Source organism: Numida meleagris, chromosome 5 (genome assembly GCF_002078875.1).
Source record: "Numida meleagris isolate 19003 breed g44 Domestic line chromosome 5, NumMel1.0, whole genome shotgun sequence".
Taxonomy (NCBI): domain Eukaryota; kingdom Metazoa; phylum Chordata; class Aves; order Galliformes; family Numididae; genus Numida; species Numida meleagris.
The window spans coordinates 52,077,498-52,090,262 of NC_034413.1; the positions used below are offsets into that span (position 1 = coordinate 52,077,498).

Genomic DNA, 12,765 nt, shown 5'->3' on the forward strand with positions numbered 1-12,765 from the left:
ATAAACACAAAAATGTATCCCACGAAGACAAAAGATTAGAAATCTAACTGTGTGGCATCAAATGCATCAAGATTTTACAGCTATGGAAAAGACTGTCAGTTTGAAGTCAAATGGATAATCCATTTGTAATAGCAATGAACAGAGAACTAAAAGATATTCAAATTGCATGATATTACTATACCATAGGCAGTAAGAAGAACAATATAGAAATACTGATTGCATTTTTCATTTCTCTTTCCTCATATGTTCTAGTCTACATCCCAGCAGGGTGCTCCCAAGTACAAAATATTATAGATTAAAATTCCATCAGGTGAATCAGGCGTTTCAAACCAAGCAAAATAACCAATGAATGAAGAAATACTTTTCCCTCTCTTTAGACTGCTCAATGAAAAATGGCTAATTGAAGTGACTAACTTTTCTTAAAATTTACCTTTTTTGAGAGAAAACAGAACAAGCTTCAGTCTAAATACTGCAGCAAGACTATTTATGTATGAGTATCTATGAACGTAAGGGAAGAAAGGAGGAAAATTAGATAATTAACTAGAAGGAGCAGAATAGCTTGTGGACAGAGTTACTTCAATAGGTCTTTTTAAATATATAAATTGTTAACATCTGGTAAAAAAAGAAACAAAACTCCCATCTACTGCCCTTGATAACTCAAAAATAAATAAACAATTAAAACAGAATTTATGTTGTAAGGAATTAGAACTGAGTTGCATAAGCATAAAGGCACAGTTTTTAAAATCTTCCACAGATGTTCATGAAAAAGCATTTAAATGCACTGTTGAAAAATTCAGAGTGTACCTCTAAGCATACATTCTGTCAAAATAACCATATGTTGCAAACCTTGAATGACTTAACTCACAAAAAAAGTTGACAAAAACAGTTAACAGGGAAAGAATGCTCTGTTCTAAATCTGTTCCTCTGAAAGATATTAATTTGTTTTTGCAAAACAACGCTCCAGTAAAAAGTAATCTTACCAGTGGGCATTCCAATAATAAAGCATCTTCTATTTTTTCTGACTTAGAACACTTTGGCTTTTGATAAAGTATTCTTGGCTCTTGTGCAATGCTGGAGGAAAATGATTGCTAATCATTAGTTTACTTTATAAACTACTTCCCATCAACAAGTACTTTCATACACTTTTATAAATCCTACCTCTTTAGGTAAGTCAGAAATCTAAAAGCCTTTATTTTCCTTTGTAAATGCTATCGGAAATTGATCTCAAAGTAAGGCCTATAAACAAATGCAGTATAAAGTAATACCTAAAACCGAACCGTTTCTAAGTTTTTGTTAAAGCTAGCAATACAAGATATACTTAATAGTAATGTTTTTACTTTAGTAATACCCATTAACAAGAAAGCATATTCCAGAAACTAAGAATCATATTGAAACCTTCCTCTAAAGCACTTCCAGTGTTCCCTTTTACAGTATAAAGGCATGGCATAATGTACAAATATTTTTAAAAACCTGATACTAGCATAAAATCTTCACAGCGTGCACAGTTTTCCCCTTAGGGAGAAGCTGAGACAAAGATAAACCTTCAAAGACGTTTGTCTTTTATGTTCTACATGGCACTGTCTCAATATTGTTCTGACCATGGCTTATAACAGTTCTCCTAGTCCCTGCTCCTTCTTTCCCAAGTGGGATGGGCGAGGACGAGGACTGGTGTGAGCGGGACCCGCCGTCCCCTACCCTGCCCTGTGCTGCTTTTGAGCTGTGCCTCTGCAGCATTCATGGAACAGGAAAGTATGTCAGAGAACTGATCTGCTCAAAAGTAAATTCCACTCAACTCACAGGGGCTATTGAGATGAGTAAAGTTTGCTATATGTCTCAAACAGTCACGGTGTTAAAACTGTAAGCCAGGGTCAACTTTTAACTGTAAGTGTATTACCTGCTAATACAGCACTGGTAGTTGTCTAAGTAAATTCTTCCTCTTTCATAAGCAATAGGAGATGCAGAATGAGTCGTCCAAACATTCTTGAATTTAGTACTTTCCTGAAACGGACAGAGGTTATTAACACAATTATTATTCACAAGTGATGGACTTGTGAAAAAAATGGCATTTGGAAAATTCGTAGCTCCTGCATCTCGATAACTGAATTTAACTGAACCTTTCCTGTTGTGCGATTCTGTTGGGTTGTTTTTTTTTTTTTTTAAACAAAACACTTATTTAGAGAAGACTTCTCTCTTTTAAAAACTAAAAGTAAGTATCTCTTTACTAGCTTATGTACAGCGTATGCAATGGACATTTTGTTGTTAACTTGCCTCCATTAGAATTGGCAATTTTAATGTAAATGTTTTAAATCAAGGATAAAATCCCCCAGTGTGTAAATATGCATGTAACTCTCTTTTATGTGTAAGTAATTGAATTTACTGAGCATTGCTTCCATTTAACTCTTGGTGATTAGTATGAAAGGTAGAAAAGGCTGTTTGTACCGTTATTTGCAACGTCAGCCAGAAGTGGCATAATCTTCTCACACAGATGAAGTTACATGCGTGTACTGCAGACACCAACAGCTCTATACCCCTAACACAGTCCGAGAGAACATAAGCATTTGTGTAGGTCAGAGGGACTCTGCCCCCACGTGCCCGTACACCTGGCTGCATTAAGGGCCGCTTTATCGGGCAGTACATTTACTAGAAGTCAGCTGTAACACAGCTGCCCGCTGGCTGCCACACACTGGCTTTCAGTGCGAGTCTGTCAGCTACTGTACATCAGCAGTAATCATTCCTAAACCAAATCACATTTAGTCTACAATTGGCATAACTTACATATTTCCGTAACAGAAATGTCACTGACACATTAAGGGCATGTTTGTTTCCCTGCAGAGCTCTGCTGATTTTCTTATTTTCCTTTAAGAGCTCCCTAAAACGTTACGAATTTTATATTAACCATCTTAAGGGATGAAAGAAGCAATATAAAATCTCATAAGAGGCAATTCCTAACGTGAACATGAGATTTACAAGCACTTCTGCTGTTTCTTCACCACCGTACTCCGTACGTTTCTAGGTCTGAGTCTCATGAAATACATGTAACTATTTCTAACTCTCTTAGCTACACTCTTGTATTTTTCCATCCCCAGACTTGCTACCTCCCCAGACCCAGCGCCTTCCGAAACACCCGCGTCCCGCCCGCGCCGCCCTTACCAGGCAGAGGATGGTTCTCAGGAGCCCCATGTTCTTCCGGAAGGCCACGCCGGCGTCCCGGGCGTAGAACCCGCAGGCCCTGCGGCCGAGCAGGCGGCACACGTTGGGCGCCCGCGGCGCGGCCCTCCCGGCGGCGGCGGGGCACATCCCCGGCGCTCGGGCAGATCTGGCCTCGCGGCCCGCCCGGAGAGGCCACCTCGGTCCGCCCAGCGCCAGAGAACGCGGAGCAGGGAAAGGCCGGAGCGAGCCCTCCACGCCGGGGAGCGCACACCGGAACCACCCGGCCGGCACGGGGAGCGGAGGACCCGAAGCGCCTCGACACTGGCTGCGGGGACGCGTTACCCGGAGCGCCGCTGCCCGCCCCGCGGCCCGCCGGGTACTGTAGTTCTCCGCGGCGGAATTCGGCGGCGCACCGGGACCGCGCCTCCCGCACCGCGCCTGAGGGGCCGGAGCTGCCCGCGGGGGGAGGCGGGGGGGGCTCGCGGGGAGAGGCCTCGGGGCTCCGAGTCCGCCCGCCGCTGCCGCTGTGACCTCCGGTCGCCGCTCTGAGGGACTGAAGTGAGTGCAACGCGCGGCGGCATGCGGAGGTGTAAAGGAAAGAATTCCACTCGAGATTCTGTCAGTAAAAGGCAGGAGAGTTTTGTGAGAGATACTTGAGTCAAAAGAAGAAACTGCAGCCGAAGCTCGTGTCTCCTCGCTTTCCATCTGTGGGTGCTAGAGCGTGGGCCGAGCCGGGCTGCTCTGCAGGGTGTGCAGCAGCACTCACCTCAGCGACTGGGGCAGCGAGTGCCCTGGTGCGGGTAGGGAGCAGAGGAGGTTGTTTAAAACTCCGTATTTCTGGGCTCTGCTCCCTGAGTTGTGTGATACTTATTATTTTTTTTAGAGCTGCATCCCAAAAGTTGTCACCATCAGCAGCAGCATTTGCCAGCAGAGAAACTGGACGTCTGGGGACAAGCTCGTGTTCCTTCCTCCACAGGCCTAAATGGGGTAATGTGCAAGCTGCTAGTCTTTGTGTTTCTGTGTCTGTTCTCCAGGATCCCTGAGCAGGTCCTGGCGCCTTCTCTGGTACTGTAACAGCAATGAGAGTCCAAGGCTGTGATGCTGTGGTGCATCGGCAGTGTTTGGGTGCAGCAGCAAAAGGTGCAGGTGGGGCAGTTGTGGTTGCCCCACTGGTGAGCAGGGTGGGGTAGGGTAGGGTGCTCAAGTGGCTCTGCGCATTGGTGGTGACCTTAGGGGTGGCAAAGTCCATGCAGACATCCAGGGTCTTCCAGAGATGTAATTAAATAAGGGCGGTCAGTGTAAGTTACAGATCAGTGAAATCCATGTTGCTGTTTCAGTTCTCAGCAGCATCCTTAAAAAGAGGAAAAATGTGTTTTGTGTTGAGACAACTCATCTTTGGTTTGTTGATAAAGTTATGTGTTCATTATTTCGTAGAAAGTAGGGTTGAAAAACAGTTGTGCTGTTTGAAAGATGTACTTGGAGACTTACATGCACAGTAAGCATGTATTTGTAAACATGTACATTTTCACATACCTAAGCACCAGCCAGCAGAGGGTGCACAGGTTAACCAGGAACCCTTTGCTCTGAGTTGTATTTATCACCGATGACTTCCTCTTTATGTTAACCTTGGAAATAGATGAGTTCAGTAAATCAGTTTTGTGTTATATTCTGATGGATAAATAAGAAAAAAAAAAAGATGTGTTGAATTATCTCAAGAAAAAACAGGGAAAAACAGAGAAAATGAGCAGACAGTACAGTAAAGGATTGTGCAGAATACTTAAGTATTTAAATCCCATACAAAAAGTCCTTACAAACAGTCTGATATTTGGGAAAACAACTTATCTGTAAAGTGAAACAAATGGATGGCTTTTTGCAGGATTGTAACCTAAAGAATTGTGTGTGAATTTGTGTCTTTGTTTCAATATTCAAGAAATTTGTACTGAGTGAACGGTATCTTCCTAACTTCAGTAATATTTATAGTTATGTGATCTCTGAGCATGCCTTTAGTTGGTGTTACAAACACGAAGTAGCAGAACAATCAAATCTGAAAATCGTATTGTAAATAAATTTAGCACAAAATGGAAATTCCTTTCCAAAAATGATTCTAGGATATCAAAATATATTTTTAGCTTCAGCTAGAATGAAAGTATTTTTCACAAATTGAGGTATATTTTTCAGTTAAAATTCCTTACGGAAGCTTCATTTTAAAGTCAAAATAGTCTTTGACTGTGAAGCTGGAACATGTACGTTATAAATTGTAATGGTACAGTTTCAACAAAACATTTGTCCTGGTCAAAACAAAATCTTCCAAATATATACATATATTATATATATATTTATATACATATAAAGTGTTGATAGAATCACTGCATTTGGGGGACAAGCTTCTGCAAGAATTGTTTATCACCTGCCATGTCAAGTAAAAGAAGAAGGAGCTCAAGTTAGTTTAGGATGGGGCTGATTACATTAGTCGCTTACAGCAATTTAAGAATTGGACTCCATATATTCATACATACCATTAATTCAGGTAAAACACTTTTGTTAGTTGTTTCATGTTCATGGCACTCACACTGATTAAAGATTTAGTAAATAAAATGCACCTCTATTTCTGAAGTAACCATTCCGTTCTTTGTTATTGGCTATTCATGTCTCTGATCTTACAGTTGCCATTATTTTATCTTTAGCTGCATTTTTAACTGTTTTCATTACCTTAAAAACATTAAAGATTGTAGTTGATTCCCTCAGTATTGGGAATAAAGCTTTCTTTGCTTCCAGTGTCTTCCCAGATAATTAGATGCATATGCCAGTGTGAACAAATGTTGCAGTTCATAGTCTCAATTGAAGAACACATTTTCCCCTTTTTGTGGGAATGGTGCAGTGATTGTTTCTTAAAAATAAAAGAATAAAGCTAATAATAAAGCTCATGTTTTTTTAAGATATTGCAAAAATGGTTTATGTTGCAGAATAATTTCAACAGGAATATTGAGGGAGAATAGTGGCAATTCTCCAAATTAGGAAATTAAATAGTAATAATATTTTTAAACCCTCAAAGATTTTTAGCTCTCTGCTTGTCCCTAAAAATAGTCCATTATATAGGTACCTGTGTATTTTATCCCAAATAATGTACCTTCAAGCTAAGTTGCTATTTCCTGGATGTGTGATGGTTTGAGTAAATTTTTTCAGGAAAAAAAAAATTTCTGTCATCCCTATCTCCCATTGCCCTCATTTAACCTATTTATTCTTTTCTCAACCTGTTTGTACAAACTACCTGAAAGGTAGTTTAGGAACAGATTTTTCTTACTTAACATTTTTGTATATGTGGTTAAAACTACATCTGCTGGTTGGTTGGTTGGTTGGTTGAGTTTTGTTTGTTTGTATCTGCTGTTGCTTTTTAACCGATGTTAACTGTGTTGCCCTACAGAAGTCAGAGTAGTATTTTGTTTCTTCTTATTAACCAAAATATTTTTTGTTTTCCTTTTGATGTAGTCAGTGAAGTACTTTCTGAAAGTTGCTGTGTGCCCACGGGGACGGCTGCATTATTCCCAGTGATAAGATGCACAAGAAAGAAAAACAGTTGAGAGTTTTAGATGTGCTGAGTTTGAGAGGTTTCAAAATATCTTGTGTTTCAACTGGACACTGTTTTTTAAGTGAGTCATTGAACGACTAATCATGAAGCCCCAAGAGGGCATGTTTAGTCACTTTGTAAAATAGAATAGCACAATGTATTCACTTAGTGAATGAATTCGGTTGATAGCGAAGTCTCTTTTGTTCCTTCCTTCCATCCTTCCTCCCTGCCCTCTTCATTTGGCCTTCTCTTGGGTTGTACCTGGATCTCAGAAATACTAAACATGTTTTTTTTTAAAAAAAAAAAAAGACTGCTGATAATTCGTAGTTATACCTTCAGTGCTGCCATTGTCATAAGGAGTTTTTCACTTTGTGTTCATGATCACTTTTACTAATCGCATACTTTGTACAGCTAAGGTGTTTGATAGTGAGAAAATATGTCAGCATATGCTTTACAGGGGAGCATTTGGATTTGATTATCAGGTGTTGCATAGATAAGCTTCTAGGTTCCAAGTAGAACTAGTGATGCGAAAGTCACTGTTCCCATGATATCTTTCTAAATAGAAATGTAATGTAAGCTGTACATAGTCTTCCTAGTACAGGCTCATGTTTTCCTTTGTGGTGGTGACTCTGCATACAGGTAGGCCCAGTGATTGCAGATGGAAGGACTTGCTAGCTCTGCAGAGAGATCAGTTGGGTGTCACGAGGTTTTCATCCATTAGGTTAACTGAAACTAGTTTCTCAGACAGAAATGGGGAGTTATTCTTGTTCTTTTTTTTCTTTCTTTTTTTCCTGACACCTGTTTCAGAATTTATGCTTCTTAAGGATTTTATTCATCAGTGAAGTGGTTTACATATGTTTTGGTGTGAACTTCACTGTTTAAAACAAGATTAGAACAGTTCTTCTCTCCTACATCTCTAATTTTATCTCTGCGCATGTAACTGCTTGGAGGTTTTAATGCCAACATCCATCATAAATGTTTAACTTGTTGCCTACCTGGCGGATGGCGTGTGTACCTTCTTCTGCATGTTCACCTTCACCAAGCTGTAAAGGTGCTGTGTTAAATTGTTTGGGAGAGGAGGATTTTCTTAAGGTTATTCCTTCTTTGTAACAGTAACAAAATTTTAAAGGCTAAAATGCAAAGCTCCACAGGGGAAAATAAATCCTCTATTTTGCTTTTAAGCATGGTTACTGAGTGTGTAGTTTCTTTAAAGCTTTTTTTTTTTTTTTTTCCTGAAAACCAGTTAAAGCTTCTACAAAAAAGGCATTTTCAATGTAGTGCAGTGTCATGATAAAATCCTTAAAGGTAAAGGTTGGATTGCTTGGATTAACAATCAAGCTTTCCTGACCATGGCTCTGTACAAGGGAATAATTCCTGATTCTTTCAGACATTTCTTGCTAACATTGCTTCAGGATATGATCATCTTACCTGACAAAGAGAAAGGCCGGTTGCCTATTTCATTAACAAAATCAATTAGAGAAATAATCAGGGAATGACTCACTTCTGAAAATGAAAATTAGTCTTCCGAGCAACATGAATGCTCTTGGACCTTCTAGTAGCCAGATTGCCTATTAAGCTCATGATCTGCGGATCACTCTATCTCTTAGATAAGTGCATGCCTCCAAGGAACTTCTTGATATTTAACACTGGATGCAACAGTGAACTCAACTTCCCCACCTTCCTCCCTATCCTTGCATTTTCTTTATGTTTCAGAATTTATCAGCTAAACTTGTGTAATTATCACTCAGAGGATCATATTCTCATATAAAGAGCTGCATCTCTGGATTTTTACTGGTGCCGGATCATCTTAGTCATCTGACTATAATTTCCATCTGTGCATCTTTTCATGTTCTTACTGAGATATTTAGAAAGCCAAGAAAAATTATGTGACTAGCCTCCCAGCTGAATCATTGTATTTTATGCTGAATATAAATGCTGTCACAGGAAATGCAAGATACTAACTCAGGTCTTTTTGAATGACTGAAGGAGGAAGAGGATTTGTAAACAGTTTGCAATGTAATCATGAAATCTTTATCCAGACACTTTTATTATTTAATGATGATAATTTTTGATCAAAAATTTGTGATATTTTTTGGTTTTGTTTTGTGTTTCTTTTCTACTTGGTTTTGTGACCAAGAAGATTGCCTTAATGTAAATTACTGTAAATTTTGCAGAAATTGTCGAGGTGTGGTAGTTTTTATGCCTCGTAGTTACTATGTCATAATGCTCCATATATGTTAATAATTATTCGTCTTGTTATGAAAAAATGGTGCATACATATTTTCAGAGAAAAAGTGTAATGGATTGTATTCAGTGTAAACTGGAGTTGTTTCAGTTGTTCAGCCTCATTAAAAACAAAAAGCCATAATGAAATGATCGAAATTTGAAGAGGTTTTAGTATTTTTAATAGAACTAAATATTACATTTACCTCTTTTGGTGATGTCCCATATCCTGATAAAACATTGCAGTCCTCACAGCCAAAATGTAACAGTGTATATATTTGGCATTGACAGCCAAAAGTAAAAAAAAAACACATTTTGTTTAATCTTAGACAAATAGAGAGAAATTTTAATCTTATTTTTCCTCTTGTTTTTCTGTAGGCTTAAAATGAATAAACAATGCCCTTTTAAAAAGTATGACTCATTTGAAAGTACACCTTAAATGAGGAATTGTTCATTTAATTGAAGTAATTCCTTTGCCAGGCTTTGTATTGATGTGTACAAATTAATCTGTTTTTATTCATGGTACAACTCTTGTGATCAAATAGGAGGATATTTCTCAAGATAAAAATCTTCCTTTTGTTACCAATTTGCACAGAGTGTTTTCTAATAATGCCTGTACTTAAACTGTGCCTGTTCTTTTGTAACTACATTTTGTATTTCCAGTGCACTAAATTTGTATGCGTGGCGTATACAGCAGAAGCACTCAAAAAAAAAAAAAGTACTAAGAATCATTTTTAAAGTCATATGCAGAGCAGTTGAAGGAAAAAAGAACAAAGGCACATCAGAGTAAATCTAGAAGGAGGAATATTTCATTTTACTTATCTCCTAGAAAGCCTACATTAACAAGAATATGCAAAAAAAAAAAATCCCAACAAGACAAAATTCTGGTACTAGCTACACACACTTGTTATCTTTTATTATTAATACTGTATGAAGAGATTCCATCTAAAGTAAAACGCAATAATAGATGGCAGCTGTACATGTAATAGAAAAACCTCAAGCATTTTATAATTTGCATGGCAAGAGGGTTGGAACTGGATGATCTTTGAAGGTCTCTTCCATCCCAAGCCATTCTGTGGGTCATTCTATGAAATTTAACACCTAAAACCATTGATTTCTAAGGGGGCATCGATTGGGGATCAGGAGAATACAAAGCAGGAATTTTGGAAGGCTTTCTGGTGCATAATGTTGACACTTGGAATCTTTCATTTCCTGTGTAAAAGCACAAAACCACAGTCACAATTCTAGAATTGAATATTTAAAGTCTGTTTCCTGGTGGATGGGGTGAAAAATGTCAAGTCCAATGACAAAATGTACCCTTTCAAACAAGTGGTTTAATTATTGATCACCCTTTGCTTGTCTTTTTTAAAGATGCAATGTCAAACTTGGTTTATTGTTTTACTGTGTTGTTGTTGTTGTTTTCCACTGGCAGTTAGGACTTTAGAATTACACCAAAAAAAATATACCTTTCTAGTTTTGTTGCCGTAGCCTACTTTGGGACTACTTAGGCTTTCAGCACACTCATGGGATATCGCTGCTTTCTAAAAAGCATTTAAATTGATATTACAGTAAAAGATTATTACTAAAGCTGATATTGGTTCTTGATTATTTGACCGGTTTCTTTTCTAAGTGACATAAACAACTAAATTACAGCAAAACTGTAATTTGAGTTAATTGTATTTTCAGATCTCTGAACAAAATGAATTTCATTACAAGGCTTTCTGCTTTGTGTCTGAGGAAAAAAAGCAATACGCAGCAAAGGCACCAGAGTAGTCGACGGCCAGCTGTTCCGCTTGGATCACGGATTTTAACTGACCCTTCTAAAGTTTTTGAGCACAACATGTGGTGAGATGTCTATTTAAGGATTATTTTCATATTTATCTGTGTATAATTTACTATAATGAATAATATTGTATATTTATACATATGTATTACATGCTGATGCATGCATGCATATGCTTATACATATATATAAATGAAACAATAGACTACAAATTGATTTTGAAAGGTATTGCTAAGGAGGACTTCATACTGTCCTAAGTAGCCTTGACACTATGAGTTTTCAGTGACTTGTGTAGAAAGATGAGTATGTAGTTGTGGTGAAAGGCAAAATAATTCTGCAATGAATTAGGGCACAGAAAGTGTAGAGGATAAGTAGTATATGTTGTAATGTCAGAAATTTACTATTTAGGTTCAAAATGTTGCATAATGGATTAGCACCGTATTCTACAACTTACACCATATCAAAAGGAACCTGTGTTCTTCTAAAAGTGTACTGAATATGTTACAGGTAGTTCAGCAGAGATTGCATACAGGGCATACTTATAAAAAAAAAGCAAAAAAACAAAAAACCAACACAAAAACACAAATCTTAACGTAAATAATCAATATAATAGAGAAAATATTAACATGTAAATGTTAATAATAATTGCCCTGACGAGAAACATGTGTCTCTATCTCTAAAAGGTATTCTTATGATTAATGGGGGGCCAGAAAACAGTGAGAATCCCGGTAAGCGCTGTTGGAAAGCTGTCTTAGGAAATAAGATTGGTAAGACTTGGAATTTTCTCCATGGAATGGAGATGAACAAGTTGAAACTATACAAAACAGTAAGTGGTAAAGAATTGTTAGAAGAATCTATCTAGAAAGTACGAAAATGTCTTCCTAAGATGTCAAGAAAACCAGGAATTTTTAATCTTGTAGTTCATGATTTAAGGACAAGGAATGTTTGATGAAAGGAGAAACAGGGCATTTAAAAGCCACAGAATAAATCATTTTCTGCATAGTTTGAAAATATATTTTGAACTCTGCCGCATGATTTTTGAGAGCAAATATTTAGCAATATCTGAAAACGGACTGAATATGGCTAATGATAATGCCAATGGGTAACATAACACAGGGGTAACAGGCTACAAATTGCAGGGGTTAGATTAAAGGCATAAAAGAACTAAAAATTAAGTTACTTGTATATCACTAATTAAAGAACATGAAGATGCTTAATTGGCTTTAAAGGCAGTGAACTCTTTTTCAGGATAAATGTTAATCCTATTCTTAATAAGAAATGCATATTCCTCAGCCCAAATGCAGTTGGATATTTTTTCTTAATCATTTCATTTGACTTTTACCTGACTAATATTTTTTTTGTCTATCACACACTGAAGCTTTTTTTTTTTTTTTTTTTAATTCCGTCAGTCTCATTTTGGTCATTTGCCTGTATTTTAAAAGCAAATGTATTTGAGACATTGCAGCTAATTTGTGATTGTTTTCCCCAGAAGATGATTATGGAAAATCATATTTAAAGGCTTCAGTTACCTTTTTTGCAGGGACCACATGCAATGGTCACAAGAAGAGGAGGAGCATGCCAAGGAAAAAGCAGCAGAGAACTCACTTGTGAAAGTCCAATTGGAACACCAAGGTAACAAATCCATAATTGCTTAAAAATTCCCATTTTAATGCCAATTATTAAAGCATTTAAGGATGTGTTGAAATCCAGTAGTACTCTTTTTATTTTTTGTGCTGTCTAGTCAAAGAGGTTTGTCCTGAAGTGTATTTTTCTAGTAATTCATTTACTTAGTTGAGTGATTTTGCGTTTTGGAGGAGCAACAGGTTATACATAAAACAGTTAAATCAGTTTGTTGCAGTTGCAACGCAGGACTCCTTTTGTAGTTCTTTAGAATCAAATTCCTGCTAAACAGACTGTTAACTTGACGAAAAGAGGAGTGACTTTGCAGCCAGCTAAGGTGCTGGGGATGAAAATTCCCATGTACAATATTCAAATCCTTTCAAATGATTTGTGAAGTGTTTAGGGTGTTAATGTTTGTATGTGG

The 12,765-nt window shown here is 37.6% G+C and overlaps 2 protein-coding genes across 11 annotated transcripts in view; one reads left to right on the plus strand and one right to left on the minus strand.

Moving 5' to 3' along the window:
- Positions 1-3,297, minus strand: part of DCAF17 (DDB1 and CUL4 associated factor 17) — an 18,382-nt gene extending 15,085 nt beyond the window's left edge. For all 3 annotated transcript variants that reach the window (XR_002439735.1, XM_021400034.1, XM_021400033.1), the window contains exons 1-3: positions 3,151-3,297; positions 1,895-1,998; positions 981-1,071 (exon numbers count right to left, since the gene is read on the minus strand). Coding sequence is in view for 2 of the 3 variants with exons in the window: in XM_021400034.1 (XP_021255709.1) it covers positions 981-1,071; positions 1,895-1,998; positions 3,151-3,297 (342 nt within the window). In the remaining variant the exon portion in view is untranslated. The remainder of the gene's footprint in view (positions 1-980; positions 1,072-1,894; positions 1,999-3,150) is intronic.
- The window catches only part of METTL8 (methyltransferase like 8), a 27,496-nt gene continuing 18,011 nt past the window's right edge, over positions 3,281-12,765 (plus strand). For 3 of the 8 annotated variants that reach the window (XM_021400039.1, XM_021400044.1, XM_021400048.1), the window contains exons 1-4: positions 3,281-3,526; positions 4,034-4,137; positions 10,625-10,783; positions 12,262-12,353. In XM_021400039.1, coding sequence (XP_021255714.1) covers positions 4,133-4,137; positions 10,625-10,783; positions 12,262-12,353 — 256 coding nt within the window. In that variant the 5' untranslated portion in view covers positions 3,281-3,526; positions 4,034-4,132. Of the gene's footprint in view, positions 3,527-3,551; positions 3,951-4,033; positions 4,138-6,636; positions 6,798-10,624; positions 10,784-12,261; positions 12,354-12,765 lie in introns of those variants that run through there. The other 5 variants (XM_021400045.1, XM_021400046.1, XM_021400040.1 and 2 more) reach the window with 5 other exon arrangements.